The sequence below is a fragment of the Cydia strobilella genome, chromosome 21, assembly GCF_947568885.1.
Source record: "Cydia strobilella chromosome 21, ilCydStro3.1, whole genome shotgun sequence".
NCBI classification, from domain to species: Eukaryota; Metazoa; Arthropoda; class Insecta; order Lepidoptera; family Tortricidae; genus Cydia; species Cydia strobilella.
The window spans coordinates 1,055,837-1,069,050 of NC_086061.1; the positions used below are offsets into that span (position 1 = coordinate 1,055,837).

General features: G+C 42.9%; 1 protein-coding gene across 1 annotated transcript in view; it reads left to right on the top strand.

The window, feature by feature from the left end:
* Window positions 1-12,843, top strand: part of LOC134751237 (sister chromatid cohesion protein PDS5 homolog A-A-like) — a 30,825-nt gene extending 17,982 nt beyond the window's left edge. The window contains exons 6-13 of the mRNA XM_063686621.1: window positions 292-1,021; window positions 5,406-5,734; window positions 7,322-7,499; window positions 8,135-8,323; window positions 9,371-9,464; window positions 10,099-10,282; window positions 11,031-12,105; window positions 12,182-12,843. Of these exons, the coding sequence (XP_063542691.1) occupies window positions 292-1,021; window positions 5,406-5,734; window positions 7,322-7,499; window positions 8,135-8,323; window positions 9,371-9,464; window positions 10,099-10,282; window positions 11,031-12,105; window positions 12,182-12,843 (3,441 nt within the window). The remainder of the gene's footprint in view (window positions 1-291; window positions 1,022-5,405; window positions 5,735-7,321; window positions 7,500-8,134; window positions 8,324-9,370; window positions 9,465-10,098; window positions 10,283-11,030; window positions 12,106-12,181) is intronic.
* The last annotated feature ends 371 nt before the right edge of the window (window positions 12,844-13,214 follow it).

Genomic DNA, 13,214 nt, shown 5'->3' on the forward strand with positions numbered 1-13,214 from the left:
ACTGAAGTCGCGTTAAGCCCCTTTTGAAGTTGTAAAAAATTATCGCACGTAAATTTTCCTTCGAAATTTCCATTTTCACAACTGACTTGTCAACTTTGAACGAACGCTGTACTAAAACGGTTGGGCCGATTTCGAGTCATTCTTTTGTTTTGGAATTCTAAATTCAAATATTTTAAGAAGACACTAATTTTTTTTTATGCAATCACGGGAGGTTTGCAAACGACAGAACTTAAAAGGCAGCCCTCGTATCTGACTGGTATTCCTTAACTAAATTTATTCTTATTTTTACAGTTCTTCAACCACGTCCTAATCCTCGGAAAAGAAGAAAAAACCCTCCTAATCTTCTCTAAAGTATACGAGCTTATCTACGAACTGAACCAATGCTGCCCCTCCATCCTCATCGCCGTGCTACCCCAGCTCGAATGCAAGCTCAAATCCGCGCAGTTCCAGGAGAGACTCAGCGCTGTCGCCCTACTTGCTAGAATGTTCTCCGAACCCGGATCGGGACTTGCCAAGCAGTACCCAGCCCTATGGCGAGCTTTCCTAGGACGCTTTAATGATATAGCTGTCCCGATTCGAATCAAATGTGTCCAGTATTGCATGCACTTCTTAGTGCACCACCCAGACTTGAGAAAAGATATAACAGAGACATTGAAAATGCGACAGCATGATGCTCATGAACAGGTTAGGTATGAAGTCGTTATGGCTATAATTGCAACAGCACAGAGAGATTTCCAAGCGGTAGCCGAATCAGAAGACCTGCTCCATTTTGTAAGAGAAAGAACTCTGGATAAAAAATTCAAAATCCGTAAAGAAGCTATGTCAGGTTTAGCTATGATTTACAGAAAATTCTTGACTGAAGAAAGCGTGCCGCCGGCTACAGAGAAGGCGGTACAATGGATTAAAGATAAAATCCTCCACGGATATTATATGACCGCTCTAGAAGACAGATTGCTTGTTGAAAGACTGTTAAACACTTCTCTCGTTCCTTACTGGACTCTGCAAAGGAACAAATATACGAGTTATCGACCGCTGCAGCAGAACTCACACAGTTGAGTCAACAAAACCGCGAACTAACTGAGTGGGTATTGGAAAACCAACTGGACGTAGAAGAGAATAATAAAAAGGACATGAATCCCGAGAAAGTTGATAAATCCACACAAGTGATGGAGTCGACGGAATTGAGTAGGCTTTCCACCTGTTTAAATGAACGCACGACAGCATGTGTCGAGTTAACAAAGGACGATAAAGTCAATGCGACCAAACGCCGCCGTCGCCCGAGGCGCCGCCGATCAAGACGCCGTGCTAGCGCCGGCGTTCACGAGGACGTGAGCTCCGATATCCGTTTACTGGCGTCACCATCTGAGGATTCCGAGGGTCTCGAGTACGATGATTCTACAGATACCTCTATAACGTCACCGACACCTGATTCCACTCCGCTCAACCAGAACACGGACTCACGGCTGCCTGAAAACGAAGTGCCTTCTAACAGCGTTAACTTGAATATCCAGATTCCAACTTCCTCATACATTCAACAGGAATCTCAAAATGAAGCCATTGCACCCACTGAGCTTCCTAGGAAAGATACCCGGACAAGGACCGTTATATATTCAGATCAAATTGGTGTTGGTCTAGGTGCATTGTTAAGTAATAGGCTAAGTCATAATATAATAAACAATTGTCATCATAATGTAAACTTGGATCAAATATGTGAGATGATTTTAAAAGATAAGTTTGATACTGGAACTACTCTCGTAATTCTATTGGGCAATAGTCATCGAGTAAATAGAACAGGTGTAGCTAAATTACTTCAAACGTTAAATGTTATTGAAAATTGTGGCATAGGTAAAATAATTCTATGCGCTCTGCCATACTCCCGGTTTTTACCATACGAATATAATTATAAGATTTCACAGATTAATTCTCTTATGTACAATGCCATTTACCTTAATAAAAGTTATCATTTTTTTGACATAAATAAAATCAAGGAAGAGTTCAATGTTTCTGACGAGTTTTACGTGACAAGACAAAGCAAAATACTATTGACTGAGCTACTCGCTTACAATTTAGAGCCAAATAAAAAAATTGTGTTTCAGAATACTATTAGCACTACGAGTACCTCACAAACCCACCCAAATAAATCAAATTTAAACTAAAATGTACGACAACGGAAAAACCCACGAATATTAATCTCGTGCACCAAAATATTCGAGGGTTTTCCAGCAAAGAAGTAGAAATAGGATTATTTTTAGATAGCCATGACATACATGTAATGTGCATTACGGAACATTGGCTGAAAGATACGCAGTTGACTTTTAATTTTATTAATTCTGACTTAATTAGTTATTTTACAAGGAAAAACGCCATTCATGGAGGATCTCTGATTATTGTGAAATCTGACATTAAATCTAAAGAACGTAGGGACATAACCAAATTCTCTGTTGAGCAAGTAGTTGAAATATCTTGTGTTGAATTAGTGCAGTATGTAATTATTTGTGTTTATAGACCACCATCGGGAAATTACAATATATTTGAATCGGCAATGGAGGACGCGTTAAATATAGCTTCTAAATGTAGAAAACACATTATAGTATGTGGGGACTTCAACGTAGACTTGTTGGATACGACAGGATTAAGCGTTAGGTTAGTTAGTTTATTTCACTCATTTGATCTAAGTAATGTGTTCCTTGAGCCAACGCGAGTCTCAACAACTAGTGCAACATGTCTAGACAATATATTTTGCAACTGTAACTGTCTCAACAAAAAACTGCTTAATTGTTTTAATTCAGACCACTGCGGGCAAATGATTACGATCCAAAATACACTTGAAAGTACAAGACAGTCAATAACATATAGACCCATAACAGATAGTAAACTAGATAAATTTAAAAATACTATTCAATGTATTTTACCATCAGTATCCTTTTCCCAGAATGACTATAACGGAGCATACCGACTTCTCTTAGATGTAATAATTGAAAATTTTAATGGAATATTTAAGCTAAAAACAACTTCGGGACGCAAAACTAAGAAATTTAGTGATTGGGCTACTGCGGGTATATGCAAGAGTAGAGATAGGCTTTATGAGCTATATGGCATGAGAGAATATAATAAAAACGAGAATTTTATTGAGTATGTTAAATCGTATTCACGTATCTTTAAAAAAGTTTGTACTGCCGCAAAATCAAATTATATTAAATCTCAGCTGGTAAAATCGGATAATAAAATCAAGATGACTTGGAAAATCATTAATAACGAAAGTGGTAAATGTAAGGGGAAAAAATGTGAGTTTAACCTACTTAGCAACAATAATGTCATAAATTCAGATTTTGCAGTGGCAACGACATTTGAAGAGTTCATCTCAAATATAGCAAGTAACACTACTAAGGCTCTTAAGTCATCACCTGCGCAGGCTGAAGCTCTGATGTGCTCAAGTGTTAAGGAATGTAATAATATCTTCGATTTTAATATGGTTGATCCCATTACATTAATCAAACATTTTAAAACAATTAAGAAAAAAAGTACCGAAGACTTGTGGGGAGCATCTGTGAAAATTCTTGATAATATAATAGATTTAATTTCTCCTTATTTAACATATATTTTTAATGGTTGTGTAAAACAGGGAGTGTTTCCAGACTTAATGAAACTAAGCAAAGTTGTACCTTTATACAAATCAGGCGAAAGAAACAACGTAACAAACTTTCGCCCTATATCAATTCGGCCTGCCTTGAGTAAAGTCTTTGAAAAAATTATGCTGGAACAGTTACATAATTATTTTAAAGCCAATAATCTATTTCACTGCCAACAGTTTGGATTCAGGAAGGGATATTCTACAACTGATGCTGCTTCAGAACTCATTAAATATATTTACAGCATATGGGAGGATTCTTGCGACGCAATAGGCATATTTTGCGACCTTTCAAAGGCGTTTGACTGCGTTGAACATTGTACTCTTCTATTAAAACTGAAACACTACGGGTTGTCTGCAAATGCTTTAAAACTAATTTCATCATATCTTAGTTATAGGTCTCAAACAGTAGTCATAAATAGAACACAATCTAGCGGAGCGCCTGTCAAATTAGGAGTGCCTCAAGGCTCTATTTTAGGGCCTTTTCTTTTGTTAGTTTATATTAATGATCTGCCCTCCTTTGTCGAAAATAGCTGCAAAATTGTTCTATTTGCAGACGATACATCTTTAATTTTTAAAGTAAATAGAAATACAGTTGATTACGACAACATCAATGATATTCTTGCGAAAGCTTTAAACTGGTTTACAAAGAACAACCTGCTACTTAATCCCCAAAAAACCAAGTGCATGCGATTCACATTGCCTAATGTTAAGCTTGACAATAACGTAAATATTCATTTGAATGGAGAGCGTCTGGAGTTAGTTGATAAAACCATCTTTTTGGGTTTAACTTTGGACACAAATTTGCAATGGAGTCCACATATATCGTCATTGGCCAGCAAATTAAGTTCAGCAGCTTTCGCAGTTAGAAAAATAAGGCAGTTGACTGACGTAGAGACGGCACGTTTAGTATATTTCAGCCAATTTCATAGTGTAATGGCATATGGAATTTTACTGTGGGGTAAGGCAGCGGATATACAAACAATATTTGTTCTACAAAAGAGAGCCATCCGGTCTATTTACAAGATGGGGTCTCGAGAATCATTAAGAGATCGATTTAAAGAAATAAACATCTTAACAGCAGCATCTCAATATATTTACGAGTGTATTGTCTATGCTCTTAAGCACATAGATTCCTTTAAGAAAATGAATAGTACTAGACACAATCATAAAATTGCAATGCACAAGTTTCGTGTGCGTAAAATTTATAAATCTTTTCCGGGACAATGTATATTATTCTATAACAAATTGCCCAAAGAGGTGTTTAATTTGTCAATGAAAGCTTTAAAACAATATTTAAAAACCTTAATGAAAAAAGGATACTACAGAGTCAAAGATTATCTTAACGATAAAACTGCTTGGCCTAAATTGAATCAAAACAAGAACGACTGCATGAAGCTTAATAATTAATTATTTTTATATAAATTAGACCTTTAAATAACTGTTTAATGTAACTACCTAAAACTTCTTTTTTTGTCTGTTTTGGAAATTATTGTAAATTTATTATATACCTATTATTGTTAGAATTTGATTATTGTGCTTATAATTTTGTTTTTGACGATGCAAAATGCTGATTCAGCCAACAAGTAGGTATGTATAATTTTTATGTAACTACCATTAGGTAATCGCACTTTATGCGTATGCATGCTTTATTTCTAGTTTAGTATTAATTTCGTGTAAGATAATATGTAGATTTTTGACGATGCAAAAGTGATCCAACAGATCCTACTTGAATAAATTGATTTTTATCTTTATCTTTACACTCTGCCGCCTCAAGTTAGAATGAAGAAGTTATACTATCTAATGTCTAATGTCGACGCTAACGCAACTAAAGCGTTTATAGAACTTCAAAAGCATCAGTTAGCGGTCCGTCGTACGGTCGCCGAATGGGTAGAGCTACACAGAAAACCACCGACACCAGCGGTGCAAAAGGAATTGATTGCTAAAGTCTTACACATAAGCTCCAAGTTCCTGCCGGAGTCGGTGAAGGCACAGGAGTTCTTAAATAAGTTCTCGGCTCATATGAAACAGGCGCCCGAGCTGCTGCAGGGAATGGAGATGATACTGAATCCTAATGTTAGCTGCGAAGTGTGCTTTCGTACCACGGTAAGTTTTTGGTATTTCCTAGAGAAATAAGTAAGGATAGAGTGCTAACTCCATACATCAGTTTTCTTACAAAACGCGGGTTATTTCCTAGTCGACATCTAGCGTCAAGTAGTGGATTTATCAGTACCGCTACTTGATACTAAATGTCGCGACTGACGAAAAGGGGTTGAAAATAGAGTTCCGGTTAATCTGGTTATAATATTAGCTGAAAATTGTTGAGCATTAGACTTTTCGTTCGTCTCGACATCTATTGTATCTAAGTAGGTGTACTGATAAATCCACTACTTGACGCTAGATGTCGATTACGAAAATAACCTGCGTTTTGGTAAGAAAACTCATTAGCTCATTAGCAAGAAAACTCAGGAGTTAGCACTCTATCCTAACTTATTTCTCTATGATCTTTATGTAAAAAAAAGAACTTATTTAAAAATTTTGTTATTAAATAACTCTTCATTGGTTAAAGTATCTCTCTCTAACACGATTTTTATAGAAGTTAGATGTTTAAATTTAATCAAATTGTGGTGAGAATATATTGTACACTAAATTAAAGTAATTAATAATTAGTACCCGACTGACGGAGCGACGAATTTTACTATTTCTTTGGCATTATCTGCAGCCCTCCGTTATTATTTTCCTTATTAGGAGTTTTTACATGTGTTTTAGTTGTAAGAGTTCTATAAGTTTTCACTTTTATAATCAATCGGGTATTGGCTATGTGCAAAGTTGGTGATGTGGGAAATACAAGCGACGCCAACGCACGACGTGGTGAAAATATGAACTTTCGTGGGACGCCATCTTCATACTTTTTGACTTCTTGAATCTAGTATAACTGGATCGGTCATGAGGGGTGGGGGGAAATGACCGTACGGGATGTATCTTTCAGTAGGAGTAGCAGAGAAAGCGCTGTTATTGTTTGTCCTTGTCACAGTCTCACATTTTTAGGGTTCCGTACCCAAAGGGTAAAAACGGGACCCTATTACTAAGACTTCGCTGTCTGTCTGTCTGTGTGTCTGTGTCCGTCTGTCGCCAGGCTGTATCTCATGAACTGTTGTGTAAGAAAACGATGGTTGGATGATGATTTTTTTTTATAGTTCTACCCACAACAAATTGTGATAGTTGAAATTTTCACAGATAATGTATTTCTGTTGCCGCTAGAACAACAAATACTAAAAACAGAATAAAATCAATATTTAAGGGGGGCTCCCATACAACAAACAAACGTGGTTTTTATAGATAATAGTACGGAACCCTTCGTGCGCGCGTCCGACTCGCACTTGGCCGGTTTTCTTTATTCCTTACCGTAAGTTTAGTATGATTTATGGTGGGCTACAAATCTACTCGACCAATAATATTGTCGCATTGCGTATGTTCTGTCCCTCACGGGCGCACGCGTATAGCTGTTCTATGTATTTGGCAGTTGCCAACTGACAAATAAGCAATACGTCTCACACCCACTAGGGCGGCGCCACAGGAGCGAATAAAATAAAATCTTGAGGGAATATTTATTCTTTAATCCCTGTATCAATGTTTTAGTTACATAGTTTAATTTTTTCAAATACTGTTTACAATAACATTTTTATTTGACAGTCGAACGTGCTAAAGAAACTCGGCCAGCCCGTGATGACAAACCTCTACTACAACACAGTAAAGATGCTGCTGGAACGCGTCAGCTCCGTAATGATCGACCACGAGGCTCTGCTCATCCTCGTCGGTTATGTAGAGGGCGCTTGTAGGGGCTCTGACGACTCCATCGCTGAGGAGTGCGGTATGTATTCTATTGTTTACTCAATCATCCGCTAGATGTCGTTGAAACGGCCGCGGTGTATCTACATCGCGCTAAAGATGTGTTAACGTAAAATGCATTAGTATTGAGGACATTGTTAAGACTTAAGAATCGTGCTCGTAGATAAAGAGTAAACTTGTAGATATAACATACAGAGTTAACGCATTCACTGCCAGGGGGCGTGGCCTAGGAACAAACTTGTATGACGGTGAAAGCACATGTGCGTTGGGGGCAGTGAATGTGTTGAGATGCTTTTCTAACGCGTCAGCGGTAATGATCGACCACGAGACTACTCATACTTTGTCGGTTATGTAGAGGGACTAGGGGGCGCTTGTAGGGACTCTAACGACTCCATCGCTGAGGAAAGCGGTATGGTATATTCAGAGGCTGTTAAAGTGCTCAACCATTTACCATATCATCATATTGGAGAACGCCAGAACATGGTTGAGAAACATACTTATCTCAAATGAATGGAAAATGCATGTTTTGTGATTATGTTATGTTGGATTTGATGCTACAAAAATGTAAGAATTTTCTTTTTCCCACAAGGGTTGTCACTTTATGGCTGGCCCAATCATTTTAGACATTATTTACTGATTACATGCTTTATTTCGCAGGCACAACACAAAAAGTGGCAGCAGAGCGCGGCCTGAAGCTCCTAGTGATGCTCTCCTTCGTGTTTCCGTCGCACTTCTTACACTCAGACGTATTGGAACGACTCACAGCTCTTCTGGAACATGAGGATGAATCTGTGGCGCCGCATATTCTAGCCGCGCTCACGTTCCTTGGGAAATATCGCCCGCTGAGTAACTAGCTTACCTAAAGTCCGCTAGATGGCACTGTACCGCCCGAGGCGATTTCTACATCGCGCTTACGAAGTGTCGACGGAGAATGTGTAAAGGCCTGCGCAAACCGGACGATTAACCATATGTAAGAAAGATCGCTTAGGGCCAGTTGCACCAAACACAATTAACAGACTGATTAACGTCAAGTAGCAGAGAACTATGAAACTTTCCATACAATAAAATTTAGCGAACGGTAAAACGGCGTTCAACCCTTGAATTATCTGATCCCATCAAATCATAAATCGCTGCTTATCCAAAATATCATCAGATCTCTATTTCAGAAGAGGGGTTTGAAAAATAAACAAAACAATGTCATGCTCATGCTATAATTTTTATTGTAATTAACAAAAATTAAATATTCTTTCTGATGCAGTTTCCTTTTTTAATGGAGTAACAATATTAATCCCAGAAGAACTAAAATATTAACACAAGGCCACTTGCACCATTCACTACCCCGGGGTTAACCGGTTAAACCTGGAGTTACAATGGTTATCAGTACAATTTGACGCTGGGTTAATGGTTAAACCGGTTAATCCTGGGTTAGGGGGATGGTGCAAGTGGCGCTTAGGATTGTTTCGTACTGTTTGCTTGAGTATTTATTTGAGTATTTTTGTTTATATTCTCCAGATAAGGAAGGGCGGTACCTCCTGGCACAGGCTTTTATAGCTTAAAAGGAGGTTCCAACCACTAAATTTAAGATGACGAAATTGTTAAAGAAAATAAACATTTTTGATTTTTTGATTATGAGCAATATTAGTTACAACAAAATAATAATATTTCGAAGAAATAGTTCATTTTTATGACGGATATCGGCGTATTCGTCTAAAACAGAATTATTATTTTGCGTTGTGCCTGTAGTCACCAAAGAAACGTAATACCTAATAACGCGGACAGCCGTGGCACAACTGGTCTGCAGTCGATCTTGCTCGTATATATACAACAAACATAAATAAACAACAAATGATCCCATAACATACGGAATTAAGTTATAATTGTATTTGTTGACAGGCGAGGCGTGTCCATCTCTGTTCCCGCGACTGACCTCGCTGTGCAAGGCGTACGCCGAAGTCGGCACGCCCAAACAGGCCAAGAATGCTGTCAGGTAATTTAGTACTTCTTCTTAACATCTCACTAACTATGCATCTTAATATCCATTCTCCAGGAACTCAAGGTCACACAACGCCTTTGGGCAATCGTTCACTCTCGTATCCTCAGATATTTCGGTCACGTTACGCGCAAGGAAGACGACGCTATGGAGAGGCTTGTTGTCCAGGGCAGTGGATGGCACGAGACCCAGGTTGCGGCCCTCAATGCGATGGACCGACCAAGTCAAAGCTCTCACCGGGTCACCTTTAAATCTGTGCGTGCGGAATGCAGTAAATAGAGAAGCATGGCGGGAAACAACGAAAAAAGCCGTACAACGACCTCAATGACCACGACTGCTCTGACAAGAGTATCCGACTGAGAAGAAGAAGAAGAACTATGCTGCAGTTCTATGGAGGGTAGTGTAGTAAGGTGGACACTTTTTTTGGGAGAACAGTCGCGAAAGTGTCCAACTGTCAGCTATAAATAACAGTTCCAAATTTCTCCAGAGTGGCGTTATTGACGGAGTGAGCTGTTGAATTTTTTTTTATCAAATATTCTAGGTGTTGGGGCGCCACCTATTTAAGGTTTTTTGACTGACACCTTGCAATAGAATTACGCCATGACACTTTGACAATGTCCATATTTCGCAGATGCCTATTCGTGAACGTGCCGGAGCAGCGCTCTGCCATCTTTACCGAAATCCTGGAGACGCTGAAAGGCACGCTAACTCCACATTCTGAGCATTACCGCACAGCCATAGTGACGCTCGGACACATCGCCCACAACCTGCCGGAGACCTTCCCTCTGCACATCAAGAACATCGTCTCCAGAAAGGTTAGTCTTGCTCTATGTTTTGTGGTAAAAAATTGTACATAATTTAGCGGTATTAACATAAGAAAATGGCTTTTTGTCACTCCTATCAGAGAGAATAGGGTATAGAGGGTTATTGTATAAGTAAATTTTGTAGTCACAGTAAATTTACTGCCATCTTTCGACACAGACATAAAAATGAATAAAATAGAAAAAAAATTTTTTTTTCAGAATGCCATATGACTTTGACCCATGTTCTTTCACTGATACGTGTTAAAATAGTTAAATATCAAACGGTGTCGTCAACGCCATCTACACGAGTATAGGCCAAAGGTATGGCGCCATCTAAGGTATGCTCCAATGAGCATAATTTTATTTTATTTTCCGAAGCCTATTAAAAGTCGCATACGACAAAAGACAACCCATTTGGGGTCTCGTCTTAATAATATTATATTATTATTAAGTTGCCACAATCTATGCCTCATACCATACCTTCATGCTCATCGTATTTAAGGGCTTGGCTTTTTTAGGTGGAATAGATAGACGCCTGTTTTCACGGTTCTCGGGCGGGTACTTTAGAGATGAGAGATGGAATTTACACTATTTGTTTTCTTTTGCTGTTAACCGGAGGAAGAGAAGCTTTTAAGAAAAGGAGGAGGTCTTGAATTAGTCGGCATGTTCGTTTTCTCTTTTCTGACCCACCATTTTGTCCTGTTTATTTTCAATTGAATACTTATTCCTAGGCTAAAACAGCAGGCATTGTATTTCCCAGATCGTGAAGGAGCTTCTACTCGTAGTCCGCTTGGGTGGCGGCGGGCCTCGCGCGCCCGACGACGAGTGGTGCGCGTGCGCCGAGGAAGAGCTGCCGGAGGAGACCCGCTCCCGCTGCAAGCTCGAGGGGCTCAAGTGTATCGAGGGTGGCGGCGGGCCTCGCGCGCCCGACGACGAGTGGTGCGCGTGCGCCGAGGAAGAGCTGCCGGAGGAGACCCGCTCCCGCTGCAAGCTCGAGGGGCTCAAGTGTATCGAGGGTGGCGGCGGGCCTCGCGCGCCCGACGACGAGTGGTGCGCGTGCACCGAGGAAGAGCTGCCGGAGGAGACCCGCTCCCGCTGCAAGCTCGAGGGGCTCAAGTGTATCGAGGGTGGCGGCGGGCCTCGCGCGCCCGACGACGAGTGGTGCGCGTGCACCGAGGAAGAGCTGCCGGAGGAGACCCGCTCCCGCTGCAAGCTCGAGGGGCTCAAGTGTATCGAGGGTGGCGGCGGGCCTCGCGCGCCCGACGACGAGTGGTGCGCGTGCACCGAGGAAGAGCTGCCGGAGGAGACCCGCTCCCGCTGCAAGCTCGAGGGGCTCAAGTGTATCGAGGGTGGCGGCGGGCCTCGCGCGCCCGACGACGAGTGGTGCGCGTGCACCGAGGAAGAGCTGCCGGAGGAGACCCGCTCCCGCTGCAAGCTCGAGGGGCTCAAGTGTATCGAGGGTGGCGGCGGGCCTCGCGCGCCCGACGACGAGTGGTGCGCGTGCACCGAGGAAGAGCTGCCGGAGGAGACCCGCTCCCGCTGCAAGCTCGAGGGGCTCAAGTGTATCGAGGGTGGCGGCGGGCCTCGCGCGCCCGACGACGAGTGGTGCGCGTGCACCGAGGAAGAGCTGCCGGAGGAGACCCGCTCCCGCTGCAAGCTCGAGGGGCTCAAGTGTATCGAGGGTGGCGGCGGGCCTCGCGCGCCCGACGACGAGTGGTGCGCGTGCACCGAGGAAGAGCTGCCGGAGGAGACCCGCTCCCGCTGCAAGCTCGAGGGGCTCAAGTGTATCGAGGGTGGCGGCGGGCCTCGCGCGCCCGACGAGGCGACGACGAGTGGTGCGCGTGCGCCGAGGAAGAGCTGCCGGAGGAGACCCGCTCCCGCTGCAAGCTCGAGGGGCTCAAGTGTATCGAGGGTGGCGGCGGGCCTCGCGCGCCCGACGAGGCGACGACGAGTGGTGCGCGTGCGCCGAGGAAGAGCTGCCGGAGGAGACCCGCTCCCGCTGCAAGCTCGAGGGGCTCAAGTGTATCGAGGGTGGCGGCGGGCCTCGCGCGCCCGACGACGAGTGGTGCGCGTGCGCCGAGGAAGAGCTGCCGGAGGAGACCCGCTCCCGCTGCAAGCTCGAGGGGCTCAAGTGTATCGAGGGTGGCGGCGGGCCTCGCGCGCCCGACGACGAGTGGTGCGCGTGCGCCGAGGAAGAGCTGCCGGAGGAGACCCGCTCCCGCTGCAAGCTCGAGGGGCTCAAGTGTATCGAGGGTGGCGGCGGGCCTCGCGCGCCCGACGACGAGTGGTGCGCGTGCGCCGAGGAAGAGCTGCCGGAGGAGACCCGCTCCCGCTGCAAGCTCGAGGGGCTCAAGTGTATCGAGGGTGGCGGCGGGCCTCGCGCGCCCGACGACGAGTGGTGCGCGTGCGCCGAGGAAGAGCTGCCGGAGGAGACCCGCTCCCGCTGCAAGCTCGAGGGGCTCAAGTGTATCGAGGGTGGCGGCGGGCCTCGCGAGATGACACTGCCCTACTTTTTTCCGCAAAGTCAACAAACGAGGTCTACGAGTTCGCACAACGCGGATTTAATGTTGTAACTGACTGGCTAAAACGTCATCTACTAACACTGAACTCTGACAAAACGAATTTAATAAGTTTTTCCATGCGGAAAACAGATCCGGTCGCACATAACCTCAAACTTTACGCACATAACTGTAAGGAAAAATCGAATAATCCCTGTTCATGCCCATCTCTAGCTATTACTGACAAAATTAAGTATTTGGGAGTCTTGATTGACGAAACCCTCACTTTCAAAAATCACATTGAATCATTATGCAATAGAGTCCGAAAGTTAATATTTGTATTCAAAAAACTTCGTTCGATTGCTGATCTAAATTTAATTAAGCAAGTATACTTTGCACTATGTCAATCAATACTAACCTACTGCATTTGTTCCTGGGGTGGCACA